This window comes from Pagrus pagrus (genome assembly GCF_965226575.1).
Source record: "Pagrus pagrus genome assembly, chromosome: 1".
Lineage (NCBI taxonomy): Eukaryota > Metazoa > Chordata > Actinopteri > Spariformes > Sparidae > Pagrus > Pagrus pagrus.
Genome location: NC_140185.1, coordinates 12,870,249 through 12,891,577, shown reverse-complemented (window position 1 = coordinate 12,891,577; position 21,329 = coordinate 12,870,249). Strand labels below are relative to the sequence as shown.

General features: G+C 39.5%; 1 protein-coding gene across 4 annotated transcripts in view; it reads right to left on the bottom strand.

Moving 5' to 3' along the window:
* Window positions 1–1,291: 1,291 nt before the first annotated feature.
* The window catches only part of csnk1g1 (casein kinase 1, gamma 1), a 40,559-nt gene continuing 20,521 nt past the window's right edge, over window positions 1,292–21,329 (bottom strand). Inside the window, exons 5-14 of one of the 4 annotated variants that reach the window (XM_084362972.1) lie at window positions 20,502–20,653; window positions 17,769–18,003; window positions 17,570–17,655; window positions 17,076–17,160; window positions 16,758–16,906; window positions 16,567–16,674; window positions 15,280–15,390; window positions 11,428–11,534; window positions 6,471–6,494; window positions 1,292–5,560 (exon numbers count right to left, since the gene is read on the bottom strand). In XM_084362972.1, coding sequence (XP_084219098.1) covers window positions 5,506–5,560; window positions 6,471–6,494; window positions 11,428–11,534; window positions 15,280–15,390; window positions 16,567–16,674; window positions 16,758–16,906; window positions 17,076–17,160; window positions 17,570–17,655; window positions 17,769–18,003; window positions 20,502–20,653 — 1,112 coding nt within the window. In that variant the 3' untranslated portion in view covers window positions 1,292–5,505. The remainder of the gene's footprint in view (window positions 5,561–6,470; window positions 6,495–11,427; window positions 11,535–15,279; window positions 15,391–16,566; window positions 16,675–16,757; window positions 16,907–17,075; window positions 17,161–17,569; window positions 17,656–17,768; window positions 18,004–20,501; window positions 20,654–21,329) is intronic. The other 3 variants (XM_084362973.1, XM_084362974.1, XM_084362975.1) reach the window with 3 other exon arrangements.

Genomic DNA, 21,329 nt, shown 5'->3' with positions numbered 1-21,329 from the left:
GATGAAACAATAGTGTGTATTTATCAAGGTGTAATTTTTTAATACACACATTTTGATCTCAAGCTTTAATCTGCAAATAAACTATTAAGAACAACTGTGGAATACAGTAAGTGTTATAGGAAATGTACAATATTTCCTGTGACATCTAACATAAGTGGAAGCTAGTGGTGATCTATAGATGTTTTTGTATGTGTGACCCTTTTTTTTAATGATGTTGTTTGTTCTTTAGTCATTTTTGTTCTCTCTGTCATTTACTTAAGTTATGTCACTACGGTGAATCACATCTTGAAAAATAAATTGGAAGCTAGTGGTGATCTTATACACAATACACAAAGTTAAACCTTAGTTACCGCTCTGAAAATGTTGATCACACTCCTGTGTATAAAGTATTTGCAGACGATTCCCTGTTATGACAATCTAATAGATTTTTTTTCGAAACTTGTGAAATGCAATTCCATGAGGCTGAGGAAGCCTTCACCTTGTGTTTTCTTTTTTGGTAAACAAGGCTCATGGATTTTGGGTAATTCAATGATCAGCATTTATTTTTGCTCACTAAGTCAGCAGGTTAAACCCACAGAGCAGCAACAATAAATGATTGTAAATGATCTCAAGATAAAACTAAGAGTAATGAAATGATAAAAAAAGAAATGTACTGTTAATTTTCTCTAAACTTTGCTTTTGTAACTGTGAAAGACTTAATAGACATCGTTAGGCCTGTATTAACAGTTACTGCTGTATGTTACCTGAGACGAGGGATATCGCTTATATTTAAAGACTTAACATGTTTTCTAGAGTAAACTGCCCTGTTCTTGTCTTGAAAGAGTTATTGAATGATTTGCTGTCTATGTTCACGTTAATGGTCCTGATGGTATGTTATGTTGTTGTATCCCTAAAAAAGAGGGAAGAGATAAAAAATCTAGTCGAGTCGAGTATGATCAAGTAAATTTATAAAGAAAAAGACAAAAAATGTCCCCTCCTCTCCCCATTTCTCATACTATTCGTACACAATGAAAATCTGTGTTTTCATTTACTTTGAAAACAGGAAATAATCAGTATAGATCCGATAAAAAAGGTCAGAGAAGAAAGATTGAAGTCCTGAAACAGTCACAGAGACAACTTTTTCTCATCCATGAACACAACAGCTACTGTGGCTGGTTTTGAACGTGAAGGTATAAATCTAACATTAAGGTAAACTAACTTGATCCATCATCTACATGTTTGTATATTTGCCATTTCATTAAGTCCGAATCTAAACAATTAGTACAAAATCATCTCACAAAAGACATTCCCACAAGGTGGAGAGATCTTTTATTTTACATAAAAAAGGGTGCAAACTGGAGTTTCCCTTTAGGTGTGGAGGGAATAAAAAGTGATTTTATAAGGTTCATGTGTGAAACATTGTATTATATGAATCCAATGAGGAAAAAAAAAACAACATAGGCATCTCAGATAAAAAAGGACCTTTTACCTTTCTGTAAATTAAAAATCTGAAACCATAAAAAGAAGAAATGTGGGTCCTTCATTCTTGAAGCCCTTGACTAACTCATTCAAATACATTTTTGAAGTGACATTCATATTTCAACACAATAATATTTATTTACAGTTTTAAGATTTCTCTTAATCATAGCTCTGAAAAAAAAAACAATGCTGAGGGGAGGATAAACTCTTGGAGCTGTACAATCTGATTTTCCACAGTCTGAGAGGGAAACAAAAAAATAATCAAAGAATACATATTTTATATGGAATCCCAACAGAAAGAACAAAGAGTATAATTGTGAACTCTGTACAATTTACAATTTTCAAATAATCATCACAATATTGCAGTAAATGTCACCCTAAACCTCTCCCTCAAAGAAAAATATACAGTAAATCCAAGACAATTCTACAGTACAGCAACAAGGAAAAAGTGCCAGAGAACCCAAAAAAGACCGAAGCCATTCATTCACACGTTAACTGTCCTTTGCTTTGATTTACACAGCTTTGACACACAGGAATGTGAGTTACACACAACCAAAGCCATAAACACAAGTCTGACTGAAGTGAAGTTTATCAGAAATAATGGGAACTGAAATGGAATGTGCTGTGAGAAGACGTGAGGAAGGTTTTTATTTTTACATGAGGACTGGAAGCCATAACGTCTCACTGACCCAACAGTACATGAGCCCTACAGGTGAGAAGAGTCTCTGGAGTCAGACCGCTCGCTGTCGTCTCCAGATAAGCCATGCAGATACAAAGCACACAGAGTACTCCTATATGGCTCTGTATGTGGCCCAGAGAGTAAAAGTAAATACATCAGAGTAATATATCTATATCTACCATTTCAGCCGTGAGCTAAAGAACCAGGCGACTGACAGTTTGAGGAAGAAGCCAATGTTGCAAAGATGACAACTCTGAAACAAACTCAGTCGATAAAAGTGGTGTTGGTTTCTCCTTAAAGAAAGAAACTGACGCAAAACACTTTGTTCTTTCTTCCTGACGCTCTTGAACCTCTCCAACAACACTTCCTGGTACTGAACTGAGCCGCGATTTTTCAAAAATGACAGTGGACACGTCGAGGACATAAGGTGGAATGGTCAAAAAAAACATTCAACTTCATATTTTCCTGGCACAGGTAAAAAGGCATGGGCTAGTAGTCTCAGGAATGGCACTCGGGGAATTCAGGGGGAACATTGAAGGCTATATAGTCTGGATATCCATCTCACTACACAGAAATACTTTCAACTTTTCTCAAGTAGCTGGAACGAAACAGTCCAGGTGCCTGCTGATGCTTTGTGGGGAGAATCACAGGCAGCAGATGAAGGTTTTTTTTTTTACCAACACAGGATCAAAATACATAATGTTGAATGTTTCACAGAGACAAAATAAGTGATTTTAACCTCCAAACCAACATCTAACTGCACGTCACACCAGCTAGCACAGGAGTCCACAGGTGAGTCTGACAAACGTCACCTGTCCAACACACTCAAGAGGCACTAAGACATCTCAAACAAATGAATACCTGTCATTCAAATAGCCTGTTTTCCCACCGTTCCCCTCAAATCCTATGTGTGGAATTACTATGATAATAATGACCAAGAAAATAGACAAAAAACAAAACAGAAAAGGTCCCGTAGATTTTCATATTCAAGTACTTTCATTAACACAATAACTTAGACCCCGGAGTAACTGACATATCAGGGGGTGAGAAGGAACCAAAAGCTATACAGTGTAAATACACGCAACAAGCAGGTTTACATACTGATTCATCGAGATAGTTTGCAACATCTACAACATTTCTAAAGATGATGGAGCAGGTCCACAAAACGCCAAATCTAACACTCCACTGAGAGCTGATTCATCTAGGACTTGCATGTGTGTGTGTGTGTGTGTGTGTGTGTGTGTGCATGCGTGTGTGCAGAGAGGAAAGGGGAAGTGTCATGGCACAAAAAAAAGGAGTGGGTGGGGATAAAAATCAATTTAAAGTGTATTCCCTGCACCCTATAGGGAAGAGGCCTAGCGTACGAGGCAGCTACAATTAAAGTAATAAGCACGTTTAAAGTACAGTATTAAGAAGGCAGGGTCTCGTCAGGGAAAGCCGGGGTCAACAAATGTAGTGCAGTCATGGTCTCAAGCTTTTTTTGTTACCCTCTCTTTCCCCATAAAACCATGGCTATTTGGAATGGAAAAAAAAAAACAAAAAAACAAAAACTGCATTAAAAAAAATTCACATTAGCAAGATATAAAATAAAAAAATAAAACACCTATGTACGGTTTCACTCTATGTTCGGAGGATAGGCAAGGTGACATATCGAGGATATTGTTTCAAGGCAGTCCTCCATGACACAAAATTAAAAACAAAATGGTTATGGACACGCTCACTTATCCGCCCGCTATGGTTTCCTCTCCATCCGAACATAAAACATCGCTTTGCAGCACAGGGGTCTTCAGACTGGACACGCAGGGGGGCGGGGACGCCGTAACACCATTACAGATTATTACACCAAACCTTCCATTTGGCATTGCTCTCTTGGGAATACATCAGCGTTACAAGGGAAGTCATTAACTGCTAGCTGGGAACAGTCCGCAACTTTGGGCTTTTATTATACAGGTGACCCCAAAGATTGCGCTGCGAATCTCATAACCGTCATTCTGCCAACTTCCATCTGGTGATGTGATGTGGTGGTCGACTGGTCGGTCGGTCGGTCGGTTGGGGGGTTAAGGCATTGGACAGTAGCATTGAGAGGCTGTGATTCAATCTCCAAAACACATCACGCCAGTTTCTCTTGTCACTCCAAAGCAACATCCCCCAGTGTGTACTGGTGTAGAGTCCATTATTAACCATCACATTATTAAAATCATTTAAGAGCCTCCCACCTTATAATCCACTTAGTTTTGGTCTCACTTTTTTTCCTTTTCTAAACATTGGTCTCAACTCCTTAACTGCAATTTCCTTCCCATGCGCATGACAGATTATATAAATGCTCCAAAGTCATTTACTCTTCTGTCCATACATTCAGTGTGTATGTTTTAGAATTAGTAAGAAAACTGGTGGCAACCAAGAGATAAATAGCATAAATAGCATTTTTTTTTTCAGCCCCATCTAAAAGTGTCAGGTTGCCGTTAATGATCGCAAAGCCAACAGGAGCAAAAAACTGCATGAGAGTCAGTAGAGACTGTAGTGTGTTTTGACAACAGCGTGGTTAAGTGGGAGTGCTTTAACCAAGCAGCGTGAGCAGAAGTCATCCTCAGAGAACACAGTGCAGGAGGCGTCTCTGGTCTTCTGTTCTCTCAGGCCCGGGTCCCAGTGCCAGGGTCGACCTCTTTTTGGAGGAAAAAAAGTGCAGGGGCCAAAATGGCAGACTGATGCTCTTTGTGTGCCTGTACGTGAAGTTAGGCAGTTACACTCTTGGCTCCTCGTGTGTTCAGGTTTACATTCAGTCCCACGCCAGGAAAGACCAAAGTGTCTCAATGAGTTAGCAATCTAACCAGGGGGCAAAGCATTTTGAACTGGGACTTGACAGAGGGGAAATGAAAACGTGAGTCAAACTATACAAATCATAGTACGGGACAGGTTGAAGGTGGCAAGATTCCACAGGGAAGATCTGTATCTTCCTTTGCAATACCACAGGAGAGAAACGGTAGCAAAGAACGTGCCAAAAAGAGGAGAGAAAAATGAATGCTGGGTGTCTTGGGATGGGAAAAAACAAAAACAAGGTTATCCTCTGCACAATTCCAACAAAAAGGTTCCCCGTTTGGACGACTGGCCTGCAAAACAGTCCCACAGATCTTGGAAGAAGGGGGAAAAAAAGACAAAAAGAAAAACTAAAAAAAAAAAAAGGACTCCCATCAAAAGACACAAGCGTCTTGTACATCTCAACAAACCATTTTTAACGGGTCCCTCCAGAGAACATTTGAATCAAGATCTTTGTTGTCTCCCTCTTTTACTCTGAATGGAACCTTATTGATTTCTGAAATCACAATCAACTGAGCCGGACACTTGGAGCGTTTCAAGCCGGTGGTGGATGATCATTTGTGCCTCGGCGTGTTCTTCTTCCGTTTTCGCTTGAAGAAGCAGCAGCACCTGCAGACAGAGACGGACATTAAACCGGCATGTAGATGAGAAAGGCTTCAGATGAAGCAAAAAGAAAGAACAAAACATGAGCGGGCTGCTTGAATTAGTGTGTTAGATATTACAATTTGATTCTTCCAAATCTGGACATGTTTTTGGGATCATAATAGTGAGAACTGCAGCTGGCAAAAGGTTTGATTAGTAAAACATTAGCATCAAGGACGAGATGGATGGGTTCCCATCCACCAAGTGTTTGCATGCTTATTCACCTCCCACCGTTTTTAAGAAGAGAAAAACAGCAGAGAACTACAAACTGCTGCAGTGACTCTGAAGGAAGTTTTTCTCCGATGCAAAAAATGGGGCAGTGCACACAAAGAGCACAAGACACGGTGAGCCTGAACGGTCAATAAAAACATACAAAGACAAGAAAAAAGCTGTGGATCAAGACATAGGACAGTGACTGGGTGCTCTTAGATTAATTCATTAATAATGAATGATGGTGCACCATGCAACAAGAGTTTAAAGACCTTTAATCTGAAGCCAAATGTGCTGCTAGGAGTGAAATCTCATTGCTTACATATAGTACAGGGGCCATTCAGACGGCATCAAGGAGGAGTTTGTTAACTTATATCAAAGTTTACAGAGTGTATTTTTTCTGCCCTGACGTGACAAGTTTAAAGTTAGCATGGTTTACAGTATTTCTTTACTCTGTCACTTATCAACATCGGGCAGAGCTGGAAAAAAGGCAGAAAGGGGCAGAAACTTGGTAGTACACATAGTAGACAGTGTTCTCAGGGGTATAATGTACAGTTGCACCAGTGAGAGTCGAGGTAAAATTTGTAAATAACTCCACTGGGCCCAGCCTAGGCTGGTCCACTCCCTGTCCCATGAGTCTGATGTGGACTAGCAGAGAGGGACTCACCACAGGTTGAGCATTTTCACGCAGCTACAGAAGAAGAGAGAGGAAAGAGTGTAAAGAGAAAAGTAAGATAGATTAATACAGCAAGACCAAGATGATGGGACTGGGCACATGCACACACAAACATGCACACAAACACACCAACAGGACACAGGTGGACACAGAGAGGGGACGTTTGAGAGGTTAAAGGAGAAAAAGATTACAGAGATTAACATTTACTCTGCAGCGATCTCTTCCTGTGTTTGCAGAGGACAAGAGAACATTTGTAGGCTATGAGAATAGGTTGTGTGATGTAAGCTATGTCTGCACTACAATAAAGGTTGGTGGATTTTGAAAACATAATGGACGATGGAAGCATGTGATCCAACTATGTGTCATAAATCCACCACAAACTACTGTATGTGTGTTAAGTCCTCTCTAAGTTGTTCTTTTAACTACTGTTGTACTAAATCTGGTTGCACCACTAAACATCGAAGTCCCACTCCAGTGTATATTGGTATTTCCATTTCATAAAAGTCCTTTCATGAGCCACACTGTTCGCTAAATCATTTTCGACAAATAATTTAATTTTGTGCTAAATCATTTTAAGCTGTTGCTAAAATGGAACAATGACACATTGACTACAGTAGAGTCGTGCGTCATCCTCCGAGCTTGGTTTATACGATTATTACCACACCCCCATCTGCTTGAGAAAGAAGTTTAAACAGGAACAAAAATTGATGGGAGTGGGACTTTAAGTGTCTTATCAAGTAAAACCTTTATTAAAGTGTAACTCAGCTGCTAAGTAACATTTGCAGCACCGTCCAATCAAAAGCAATCACCCATGTAATCAGGAAGTCACTGTAGCATCACAAGCTGTAAGAAAATTGACATAAAACACATTTTTAGGAGGCCAAGACGAGCATAACTGTGAAACCTTGTAAAATATCTATTTAGTCATTTAGGTATTGGTTTTTATTCTGTAATTTTAGTAAAATTAGGTTGTTGTTTTTTTGTTTTATTTTTAAAAAATGTAATTTAAAGTTCTCCAGGTCCAGATGTAGACAGTTTTGTCAGTCACTACAGTAAGCTACGTAACAGTTGTACTTTAAATATTTAGTCATATTTAATCTGTATGGAAGAACTAGATTATATGGTGCATACGGTCCATTTTATTTAGTGATACGTTGTGATGTCCCTCCTACAGTCTTGGAGGCCGTCCTGGCAAACTCAGCAGACAACTGGCAGATACAGGAGCTGATTAAGCTCACCTGGGCCCTGAGGCTATAAAAGCTGGCTCATGTGTTCACTCCGTCTTTCCCCTTCCTTCCGCTGGCATCCATCCTGCATCACCTTCTTTAGGCACCGTAACACAACCTCAGCATTTTAAACTACATATCCATGCATCGCTTGCATCGTTGACATTACTGCCACACATCACTGTTCACTTGTGTAACCTTTAATTAATCCTTTAATCTTGGGTGGACTCCTCATATCCCCAAATCTCCATTTAGTAAACAAAAATGTTAAGTAGTTTAATTTGGTATAAACATATGAGAATGATTTCAATGAACTAAAACACTGTAGTGCCCTGCTGCTGCTGTTATCTACAGCTGTAAGATGCATAAATGTTATTTATGATTTTTATATGTGTAGCATAAAAAATCCAGAGTAGCTTATCTTGATCCTGCACAAAATGAAAATGTTTTTTTACTCTTCAACAGTCAGGAGCAAATTTCAGACCATGAATGTAAATAAAAGATAAAAGAACCGACTATACATGTGGTTTTAATTCACCATGGAAAACTGTTATTCCCTCAAAAAGGAAAAATATTAATTCAATAGCATCAGACATATGATTTGCATTCATTACTTCATGTTCTTAAATCCAACATTAACTTGTCTGACGAGGTATCAGAGAGTCTGGCAGTAAACGCACCAATCATCATATCAAACAACTGTGTGAATGGAGACAACAGGAGGACGGCCTGTCATCTGGACAGAAATAGAAATGAGAGCAGATTAAAGTGAATGAACCTCTGGGAGATTCATGAGGAAATCATCTTTTACAGTGGCTTTGATTAGATGGTGAATCCCTGTAACGTGTTTTACCATAACTTTAAAACAGCTCGACTGAAGCTAAATACACACGCCACGATTTAGTGCAACATACGTATTCATTACAATGCTACAGAATGAAATCTACTTTAAGATACAGGACAGAGAGATCATTTTGTTTTACGATACATTTTTTGTTTCTAAATAACTTCCCCCTTCATTTTAAATGGTCAGCTGGCTCGATGATCATGAATCTGGCACGAATGCTCAATTTATCCCCCATTTCCTTTCATGTGAATGGACTAAATAAAAAAAATGACACATTGACTACAGTAGAATCTGGGAGTCGTTCTACGAGTAGCTTGGCTCCTTTAAGAAGAGGGCAGTGCGTAGTGTTTGTGCGACGGTGGCTGGGCTCAGGGCAAACAGGTGTTAGCATCTGGAGAAATTGTACGATACAGTTTACCGTTTGTCCCTGAATAAACTCTGCAGCTCCTCAAGACACAAGAAGAACTTCTGTTTGACTGACAACTATCGCTATCCCTGCTAATATTCATGCTATTGCTTATCCATGCTAATATATCACAATATCACTAATCCATGCTTGTAGTGTTGATCTTGCAAGAACGGCAGTCTGGCTGCGATGGTAATTGCTTACATACGATTATTACCCCATTCTCTGATAAACAGGAACAAAGACTGATTGGAGTTGGACTTTAAATGTCTTATCAAGTAAAACCTGTTTTACTTTTTGTTAAAGAAATGTTCCACTGTTTTGATTGTTTATGTATAATTTTTTTGTGTTTTTCTAAACCCAGTAATGTCAGAGAAAAAAGCTATTTATCTGCTTAAAGATACGTAGTATTCATACTATACATGCTAGTACTCATTCAGATGTAACACCACCGCCTGTACACTGCTTACAGCTACATACCCACAACCCCAAACAGGCCAACCGAGCTAATACTTAGCATAATACAACATCTTTTGCATCCATTTTCATCATGAAGTGTTTTTCAGTGAGGCCAGTAAAGCCAATTTTAACTGCACCGTCTTCATTTTACACTGAAGCCTCACAACAACTGCACTATTGAGGTCCTGCTTGGCAACAAAGGTGACTTGAGGCCAAATCAGGACAGTCTCCTCCCGCAGTCTTGCAATACAATGACTGGCTCAACATTAGTATGAGCGGTTGTATTGGTGACACAACACAAAGCTTTTGTGCAAGAGTAGCTCTCAGTGCATTTGTAGCTTGCAACTAAATCTCTGTGTTATGGAGTTAAGTTTCACTCCAACATTTCTGTTCATCAAACAAAATTAATCTACTTTAATATCCAGCAACCATAAATTCCAACTGCAAAGCATTTATTTTCTCCCTCGGCATATTATTTTTTTTGTCTCAGAAGTGCTCCACTCAGTTCTTCTCAGTCAGCTGAATAATGTGACATTCAGCCAGCAGCGCAGTTTTTGCACAGTGGGCGGCCAGCCATGCAGCATGCCATCATTCCAGCTACTGGTGCTGAAGATTTGAACCAATAGCCGTTTAGGGGCTGCTACCAGTTCTTTTTCGTTTCGTTTGTGACATGGACAATCTGGTGTGATCTCAACTTGCTGCTAGCTTGAGACACTGTAAGATTCTTCATTATAATCCTTACTGGTACCATTAAAGACATGATAATCAGGTTGATCAACAGTGGAGCATTTTGTTTTTACGGTGGTCTGGCTGCTAGAAAGTGAAGTGACATCCTCCAGGGTTCTTACACACTTTTTAAAGTCAATTCAATGATTTTCAAATCCTTTGAAGACCTCTACAAATGAATTTGAGAGCTAACGTGTGATGAATGATACCTGCTCAGCATGTAAAGAACCCTCAACCCCTTGTGTTTCTCAGAGTGACACAAAAGTGCTTCATGCCTACCGTTGAGAAGTTGCGAGGGATTCAGAGGAAGTTTCAGGTGCACTGTGTGCAAACAATGCAGGCATTAGCATAGCTCTACTAAAAACTGACAATGCAACATTTTGGTTTTCTGAGATACATATAAGGTGTTGAAAAAACACACCAAAAAAAGCAACAGGAATTTTCACCAGATAACTTGAAAAGCTCAATAGAGGCTACGCACGCGACGTCACAGTAGGTGCAAGTTACAACCACTGAGTGGCAAAAACACTGCTCAGTAGCAACATTTTTCATATTTATCAAGTGACAATGACCATGACAATGGCGTTTTAGGAGCAAGCAGGATTCTACGTTTTTTTAAATTCCAAGGTCCTTCAGGTAAAAGTCTTTTAGCATAAATTACACCTTGCTATGTTTACTACCACAACGAAAAGATCACACACAGCCAGACACCGACATCTGTAGCTAGTGAACATACTGTAATGTAAATGTAACGTAAAACCTCCATAATGGTGTAGTCTCTCATTGTCTAATACTAAATTAATATAATACACGCTGAGTCTTAAATGCACCATCTGCACATTTAGCACCTATAGCAAATAAAAGACCATTTATGACCTTAATCACATTTAGTTTATTTTAAGACTTTTGAAGGAGCCACAGAAACCCCTTCCTCATTGACTGCTAGTGCAGCCTATGTTAGAGTCTGACTGCTCAGGCTACAGGTATGAGAAGCAGCATGACTGAGAAGTTAATTTGCATCTTTTCTTTCTTTAAAAAAGTCTTATTAACGGAACGGCATAGAGACAGGCAGCAGAAAAGATCAAAAACCCACACAGTCAGGCAGAAGATAAGAGAAGCAGTAGCAGGATGACAGCTGGAGGGTGGGGACGGGGCTGTCACAATTCAACAGCATAGCAAAAATTGAGAGAGAGAGAGACAGAGAGAGGTAGAGAGGAAGAGCGGGAAAGAGAGGAAGCGACAGATGGACATGAGGGAGTGGTGTGGCGGGTGTGTGACACATACTTGGCCTCATCGACCACTTCCACCTCTGCCTGAGCTGTGATCGGAGCGTTGGAATGAGCTGCCAGTGGATCGTCTGCGTTCAGCTCCCCGTTGGTCGAGCTGACCACCTGTGGCACAGACGGGTGTTACTTCAAAAACAGTGAAGATGTTGGTCAGAAGCAATGTGAAAAACAGGTCCTGCTGTGATGGAGATTTTGAAACCCATTCATTTGATTGTCTCCTCTTTGGAAACACACCTAACAGCTTCAAAGAACAACAACACATCAATACAGGCAACACAAGCAAATAACATGGACGTGGTTTTCTTGCTTGCATTTCACATCGGTAGCCAACTGTAATATGTCTGTGTCTCTTTTCGATACCGTCATAGTCGTTTAAAGTAATTAAGTGAAACCTGAATGTTAGTCCCAAACAGGAAACAAAAGATGGGTGGAGTTTTTGGACCCAAATAATTGTGTATGCTGACATCAGTAGCCAGCAAAAGTTGTATTATTCTCTTAAAAATGTGGTTCTTATCAGTGACCATAGCTGACAATAAAAACTTCAGCAAAAATTATGAACCATGGGTGTTTCAGTTTTGCTGCAGCTCCACTTCTAAATCACACAGCTCATTTCTTTAAAGGGTGTAATAAGTAAAGCTTTTATTTACAGCATGTTTGAAACATTTACTTCTGAGGGGAGCTAATAGGGCTGCTGATCTATACGAATCAAAACAATTATATGGCTTTTTTTAAATTCACTTCCCAGGCTATATGCCAGTATAGAAGAGAACTGAGGCTGCACAGTAGGGGAAAAAAAAAAATCATGTTGAGGTAATTTTGATAGAAATAGCGATATGATTCACAACTAAAGGTAATGATCATTTTAGCATCACAATTTTCATTTTCACTTAAAAAACTATTAAAATCATGACGATGTGACGTTTGTTGGGAACTGTAGCAATCTGGAGAACACAGTCTGTAGGGCAGCTCATCCTTCCAGTGCTACAGTACGTCATTATAATGCTGGGTTTTTGGTTTTTTTTAAAAGCATTTTACCGGTTTCTGCGATGTGGATATTGCACTTGCCCATTTTGCGATTTTGATAAAATTTAGATTTATTGTGCAGCCGTGAAGCAAACGTACAACGTTTTCAAGCCAGAAGGACATGGATGAACAATCAGACACAAACAAACAAAGAAAAAGACATGGCTTGCCAAACACTGATGGTTGTTCCATTAACCTGTAGAAGAAATTCATTGTAATTATTGTAAGAATGTGTGTTCTGTGATCATAAATGCATACAGTGTACACCTTTGCTAATCTTAGCCAACTTAACAGCATTCACTTCCATTCATGTTGTAGAAAACTCTCCAGGAGATGAAGCTGCTGGAAGAAACAAAAACACTGCTGTTGTAATAACCGGTTTACTCTAAAATTAGAGTTACTGCAACTATATAACTCCTTCAAGGTTGCTGATGTATCAGAACTCTGTGTGGAGGAGGGTAAAATGAGGGAAAACATGAAGGTCATGTGTCTGCTGGAGATAAGGACGCTTCGACAAGCAAACTATTTTATGTGCCCACTGCTTTTAATAAGAAGTCTTATAGATTGTTGCTGTCTGTTTGGGTTCAACTCGGTGTCATAGAGTTTACAGAAAAATAGGTCAATTTTTGGGATCACGTGGTGTGAATGAAAAGGACTTTTGTTTTCACTGGACATCCACAGCATTGTGTTTGGGATTGCCTTCTTCATTATCAGCTATGTCTACAGCAAGATGTCCTCAACAGTGTTGAAAGTTGTTGATTTCTGAGTCACATCACAAAATAAAAGGTGCTGCAAGGAACTTTTTATTTTTTGATGATTCTGGCGGCCCCTGTGGACAGAAAGTATGAGCATCACCACCTCCTGTTACAAAGATATTGATTTGTTGTACAAGTGGATACATTCTTTTGAGCATCACAACCCACCCGAGATGAGACTTTTCACTATTATAATTTGAGCCATTTGTTGTGATAACCTTTGGATAGTCTAAATGGGCAGCATGAGTAAATCATTGTATCCCCATTCAAGTTAGCTGGGGGCTAAACCGGAAGTTATGCTGCATTCCAGATGCATGGCACACCACCCGCCCGAGTTGCTCTTAAGTGCGAACGCGACGTAATTTCCTGGCTTGTAGCACTTTTAGTGTTCCCGTTTGTCTTTGCGGGCATCGCTACACAACGAGTCGGGGAAGAACACGGACGCCATCAGGGCAGCAGCTGTCTCGGCTGTCAATATGAAATAATAATAAAAAAATGTTTTTTTACAGAAACACTAACATTTCAAGTAACCCCGCTATTGAAGCCTTACACTTCAATAATATTTTGCAATTTTCACCTATTTCAATTTCAACAAGTGCTATCGAGTTTCTCAAGTGTGCCACAAGGGGCAGTAGCAGGCTAGTCATTGTTATTGTTATTGTTAGCTACATTAGCCTCTTTAGCAAACCAGCTCGAAAACAAAACTTTACATTGTATTGCACGCACAGCAAGACTGTGCAATGCATAAATTGGTGACCGGATTAAAGCAGCAATGTAATCAAGTGTGTAAGAGCATTTAAAATCGACATTAAAACGACCAACATGGTACAAATACAAAGAAAATACATCTCAATTACAGGCGCAGCCATCTTTGTTTGTTTAGTCGTACGGTTGTCCTCGCTCTCCTCGGTGTACTCTAGGAGCCCTGAGCCGGACAGTTGATATTACGACCAAAAGGGGGCGTGCCTCGGTGAAATGTCGCGATCATGCATACCATGCATCTGGAATTTCGCATTAGCTGGCTCTGTCAGTTGAAGTCTCTTCTGTGCATCCTCCTGAACTGACAGTACAATCAGAGCTGGATAAACATGTTTCTTTTAATGGAAACCAACCAGTGGACACAGTTCATGTACAAAGTGAAAATAAAATAGTTTTTACGTGAGTGATACACCCACTGCCTGCCTGGCAACTACCAAATCTCCACACCTTTTCAACATGAATGGAAGTGAATGGCATTTAGTAGAATAGCCAGATCTATTAATGCCTACACTGTACACACCTATGCAAACAGAGATTGTTACTGACAGGGACAATCTTGGGTAATGGCAAGTTGTCAAAATTACACCAGGATGTTCCTTCAAGCATAATGACCTTTTACGACTTAAGAGCATGCACTTAGCCGGCTGAGCCAGGTCACCCTGCCATGCAAGAGGCTTCTTGATCTTGCAAGGAAGCGCCATGAAGAGTTGTAGAACCTGAGATCAAAATGCCACAACCAGGGCTGCTGTTTATACAGCTAAACCACATTTTCACCATCTGGGGTGGGTGGCACCAGATGACATGCATATGGTGGTGCAGAAAAATAACATTTCCCAGCCAGGGGGTAAAAGGGTGGGGGAGGTATATGGGTGTAGATCTGTCTCACACACAAGGCTAAACTACAAGATCAGTGTCATGTCCTGGTAAAATGTCTTTTATCTAAAATTGTACATTTACTTGAGAACCAGAAATGGCAGTAATTACATAAACCAGTAACATTTAGGTCTAACAATTATGAAGTTTTTTTTTTTTTTTAGATGAATACAAAATAAATTGTATCTCGTCTGAATGACCTGGTCAGTATATCTGAGTGTTAAGTGTTAAAATAGCCTGAAGTTAATAATAGCAACCAAAATCAGCTTAAAAAAAAATCTTTAAAAAAGTCAATCATTGCGTTTTATTGACGCACCTGAGAATTGTTAGGTATGCAAATTGTAAACATTACGCATTTTTCTGGATTAGATCCCGTGAGACAGATCTGACTCCATAGAGATTGGGTGGGGCTGTTGGTTGATCAGGTGAGGGGTGTATACCTGCACTGAGCCCCCGTGCCTGTCCGCTGCCAGGTGGGAGGTCAGATAGGAGGAGTTTGCTTGGCGTGTGGGCTGCACCTCCCATGCTCCTCGTCGATCTGAGACCGCTGTCTGCTCGGGGGCGTCGGTGATGGGAGGGGGTGCGATGGGAGGGGGGTGGGGGTGAGGGGAGTGATGGAATAGTTGTGTTAGGAAAGATGGGTAAATGGGTGAGCGAGGCCAGGTGACATGCAAAGCAGCATGAGAAATGGAGAAGAAAAATAAATGTAACAAAATAAAAAAGTGAAATCAAAATCAAAGCAAGGCTTCAGCCAAAGAACTGAACCAGAAACTAATGAGCCTGAAGCCAAATGGAGGTAAAGCTCTCACATCTCAAACTTTGGCCTCAATCTCATTACACTTAAATAAGACACAAATTAAACCTGAAGTAGCGGACTGTACTGGATCAATTTATTTTTTTGATGAACAAGATGTTGTTCATCAATGAGTTTTCTTCGAGACAGCAATTAACAATCATAATCCAATGTACATTCAGCAGTAAACTCACTGAAAAAGTGATTAAAATCCTTAATTGCTGGAAAAACAAGAATTTGAACCATAGCTCTGAAACCACAACAACATAATTATGCAAAGGTTAACTGCAGTCCCTTGAAAATGCTGGAAATGAAACATACCTGCACTGACAACTTGAGCACATTTTCTAATGTTCTCTCGTGTTCAATCTAATAAAGAAATAAATTAATTCTGCCTTCATTATCTCTTAATCTATCTCATTTCAATGTAGTACTACAGTATGCGAATGCATATCAGGTATCCTCCTCCAATTGTTCGTGTATTCAGCAGCATGCAGCCGCCTACAAAAAAATTACTTTTGACTTTTTCACCAGTGTTGTCACTATCGCCCTTTCTCAGGCAACCAATCATATTTGGGGACGGAACGGGGGGAGAAGCTTGTCCCGTCTGTGTTTGTCCATCAGGAGACAGAAACATACCAGAGACAGAAAAGCTCATTTGCGGGAGCTTAACACTGAATGTTTCTGGTGAGAGTTGTGCTCTTTTTTCACACTACATATTGTAAGCTTGTAGTTAGTCGTCTAGTCAACTCTCTGTTAACATAGTGTTAAGTTAGCTACCAAGCTAATGTCAATCAAAACCAATGTGCTGCACGTTTTCTCTCAATGCACAAGTGCTTCATACAAACATGTAAACTTGTTTCCCTTGTTTTCACTGGAAGAAAAGCCTGACAAACTCACACAAGGCCACTTCTCAAAACAAAATCTGGCGTACCTGATTTCTAATCGGTTGGTGCTGTGAGGGCCGGTCTCTGTGAGGATGGCTCTCTCTCGTGACTGCAGATGCTCCAGAGTCTATATGAACAGACCCCACTGGTGTAGGCTGAGAGGAATGATAATTAGTTAAATGCTGTGCAGTCAGTACTGTTAACAGATTCTGTTTAACAGTTTATGTGCGTCACTTACTATCTGCCTGCCAACCCAGTCGTAAGTGTAGTCAAAGGTGTATCCTTTTCGCTCAAACAGTTCAGTGAACAGAGTCCTCAGATATTCATAGTCAGGCTTTTCAAAGAAGTCCAACCGTCTCACATATCGCAGGTAGGTGGCCATCTCCTCTGAATTACACAAAAAGAAAAAAATAATAATGGTTTAACCTTTATTATGGACTAATAATGTTGTGGGATGACATTTCAAATGATTTTATTTGGGGGGGGGGGAAACAGGTAAAATCACAGCCAATATCTGTATGATCAAGTATTTTACAGCCATCAATCATCAGTGTACCTGGGAAGTTCTCACAGAGGACCTCGATGGGAGTGTTTCGTTTTGTGTCTCCGATCTTTTGGTATCGCTCTTTCAACGTGTCGGCCTGCAGTAGATTTAAATCAGAAAGACATGTGAACCATTTCTGATGTCGAGCACATTCTTGATATATTCTGTTTTTCTTAATGCAGATTGGTTAAAAGAAAATCTTCACTCCTGACTGTCCGTCTACTGGATTACACAGTGACGATTGGTTAATTTCAAATTTCTTCTATTACCTCTTGTAAATACTTTTTCTTTTTGATATTAATATTGACTCACTTTTAAATTCAGAAGTTAGATTTTAATGCAAAATTGACTTTCAACACAATTTGGTCATAAAACCCTGCATGCATACTGGTCTTATTATCAGATTATGATTTAGAGGCAGACTGTCATGAAATCAAGTCAGCTCTGAGTTGTTTTATATTTTTATAGATTTTTTTCTATATAACACTTCCATGTACTTGGCATACCTTTAGTCCTTGCCACGGTAGACTCCCACGAAGGAAATACATGAACATGTGGCCCAAGGCCTCCAGGTCATCTCGCCGGCTTTGCTCTATATCAACAGATATACCATAACACTGAGAAAGTGCCAAACCACCTTACACAATAGACACTTATCTATGATAAAGTAGCAAAACAAAAACAAAGCTATGGAATGGATCTCACCTTTTCCTAAATGTGTATTGATGGACATGTATCGAGCGGTGCCAGTCAAGCTCTTATGCTCCCGGTATGGAATGTGTTTTTTGGTCTCGGGGTCGATGTATTCTTTGGCCAGGCCAAAGTCAATGATGTGGATGATGTGTTCCTTTTTATTCCCTTGCCGTCCGATGAGAAAGTTCTCAGGTTTTACATCTCTATAGATGAGGTTTTTAGAGTGCACGTACTCCATTCGAGAAATCTGGTGAGAAAGAATACAACCGAGTCAGCAAAAAGAAACATGAACACAGATCTGATCAAATCACAAACCAGACGACAAAGTCAGCAAAAATGGGAATCAAGTTGTCAAAATTACTGTCAAACTGTCAAAAGTGACAGTTGACTGCTGCAGTATGTCAGTCGTCTCATGAGCATTGTAATACAATACTTCCTGAGTGATTGAGTTCAGCATTATTACACATTAAAGGAGCACTCCACTGATTTTACACAGCAAGATCAATTTAGTAGTCACGGTTTATACTATACAGCGTGAACAGTTACATAAGTCTGTGAAAATTACTCAAGTAACATCACAAATGTATAACAGAAACCTTGTGTTGCAAACTAGGGATGTCAGGTTTGAAAGACGTTGACCTATACTCGTTAGGAAAGGTCTGATGCAGAGGTCTAGCAGATTTAAATTTGGACTATAAGCTTGATTGAATTAAAGGGGACTGTTGGGCCTTGCCATTCTAGTTTTAATCTGTCTCTTGCAAGTCCCCCAACTTTATGGAAGTACACATAAATACTGGAGTATCGTACTTAAGACATCAACCAAAAAATTCGTCAATTACTGCTATTAAATCTTTGTCATTGTAATAACCTGAGACTGAAACTAATGATTATTTTCATTATTGACAGATGTAATCAATTTGACATGCAATTAATCATTTATTAAGTAGTCATCAATGAATTTATCCTGACTGACTAATGATTGATTCAGTAATTGTTTCAGCACTATGCTGCATAGCCACAGTGTCCCATTACTATCACAAAAAAAGCTTAATTTAGTGGTTAGAAAATCTGGCACAACACCAACAGAGAGACAAACCATCCTGCAGGGATCTGGGACTACAAAAGCACAAGCGATAATGATCAGAACGACAATGTGTTTAGAAATGGGTAATTATAACCACGCACTCATAGCAGTTTCCTTCCAAGAGATTTGTAATTGACAAGAATGACAGCTCAAACACAATGGGAAATACTGTAAGCAGTGGTGTGAGTAATAAGATCATTTAGTTGTGTTTGATCTTGAGGGATCCTGATACCCTGAAACATTCCGCCTATTACCAGACCAAAAAAAGAGCTTGAGTAGGAGTATTAGCTCGCAGCACTTATTGTGGGATCCCTCATTTGTGCCAAAGAATAAAGAGGGAAGTCCCATGTGATAAATACAGGAGGAAAGATTGGCTGAGATGCAACAACTCTCTGTTCTGCAACACCATGCTTATGTAGTGCTGTTTTGTAGGTTTCCTTACAAATTTGCAGAGGCTATCTGTATTACAAGAGCACTGCAGATTTTGTGCTGACAAAATGAAATGTTAGAAATTTGGAGATGTCTGAGGCGCCTAAGAGACTGGGTCAAACCACCCTCTGAGCTGCTCAAACCTAATGAGATTCAGTGATGGCTTTGCTCTTTTTGACAGCTTCCAGCCTTCCTGACTCTGCCCAATAGTATAGATATACTGACAGATTGCTAATTTGCAGACTGGGTAATGGGAGACTGCAGTGGTCACACCTCTACAGGCTTCTGGTCTGGAGGCAGGACTCAACCCAACACATTATACATTACTTTATTCAAATACACTGTGAAACTGCTATAGAGGGAGTTTCTTGAAGAATAACTTAAAACTACTGTAAATATAAAATAACGTTTGGCGTCTTGATTAACATCACAGAAAAGCAGAACCAGGCCTTTATTTGAGACAGGCATCATTTTTTTTATTACCCATTTTACATTCATCATATTTTAGTGTCTCTCCATTCTCCTGCCGGAAGAAAATATGTTTTTGTTTCCCAAACGTAGCTAGAAGACTGTGAGCGATGAAATTCAGAGGACAAGATTCACAACTTTGATTCATTTCATAAAAAACCCTTTTTGATAATTTTGATCAGTGGACCCTAAACTAAAGGAATAAAAAATATCAAGGTCTGAATGTAAATTAGGACTTTATAAAGACTACCCAGTCAGGTAGAAAAACTTGAACAGCTTGCGGGTGGTAACTGTATAATATTGCAGAAAATCCTATTAGAAATGTGTCACATTGCTTCGTTACTGGTTAAATAATATATTATTGTGACGTGTTACTTTTGTAGTGGGTCAGCCCACAACACTGGTGACCAGTGTGTAGGATTTATTGAAACAGAGACTGAAAATAAGATCTCCATTAAAAACAGACGACACATAAAGTTTTTGAGCAATTATTTAGTTAATGTTCTAAGATTGTACACTACCAGTATGCTAAATTCATCATGCAAGGCATCAAAATATGATTATTAGGTTTTTTATGTGGACTATTAGTTCAAGAAAACAGCACTCACAGCAATTTTAACTGGCCATTAATGAAGAATTTACAAAAATCTGTCTAGTTGTTTGTTTTTTCATTTACATTTTGAATGATAACATCTCATCAGTCTTCAGAGGCGAGTAGAAGCTATTTTACAACAACTTCAAGTGTCATACTGCCCTAAACTTACCAGCTGAATTGCGATCATTAAGACAGTCTTCAGTGAAAATGTCCTGTCACAAAGGTCAAAGAGGTCCTCTAGACTCGGGCCCAGCAGCTCCAGAACCATGGCGTTGTACTTCCCACAGGGGCCAAAGTAAAACACCTGGGGAACTCCTTCAGCTGAAACACACAGAGAAAGAAATAGGACTAGTGAGAGACAAAGATCCAAGCCCAGCTTAACATCAGCATATTTGTCACAGAAGTGCATCAAAGATATAAAAGATCAATGTTAATAGCTTAGATAATAAATTGCAAACTGCTGGGAAAATAACAAAAACAAAACAAGTTAGTAGATAACAAAAAGCAGGAAAAAAAAGCAAAGCCTCCAATGTGTTGTATAAACTTAGTGGGAATTCTAGGAGAGTCCAGATGGTAAAAGTGTTTATTATTCCTGTCTCTCTTGACTAATGATATTTCTAAGTTGGGTCCAAGGTTAACCATAAGAGGCCTCAAACTGGTCAGACAGGAGGAGGGGAACCACAAGGTTACTGAGCAGAGGGAGCAGAGAAATCTGCTAGGTAAACATTAACCTTAAAGTAAAATACAACACAGTGCCTGCAAACAGAAGTGTGTCACTCCTCCACTGCAGGCTGAAAACTAATCTTTTCACTGCCTCATATCACATCCTCCCAGCTGAATCATATCCTCTCTGCTCTACTCACTCTAATTGCTCCAAAATCCCTTCCATCTGTCACCTTGTCTCTTATTTTACTTCTTGTCACTGTGCAGTTTAGTCAGTATAATGTAATAGTAATAATGGTAGGGCTGGTGCTCTGATCCCTCTACTCCGTCATAT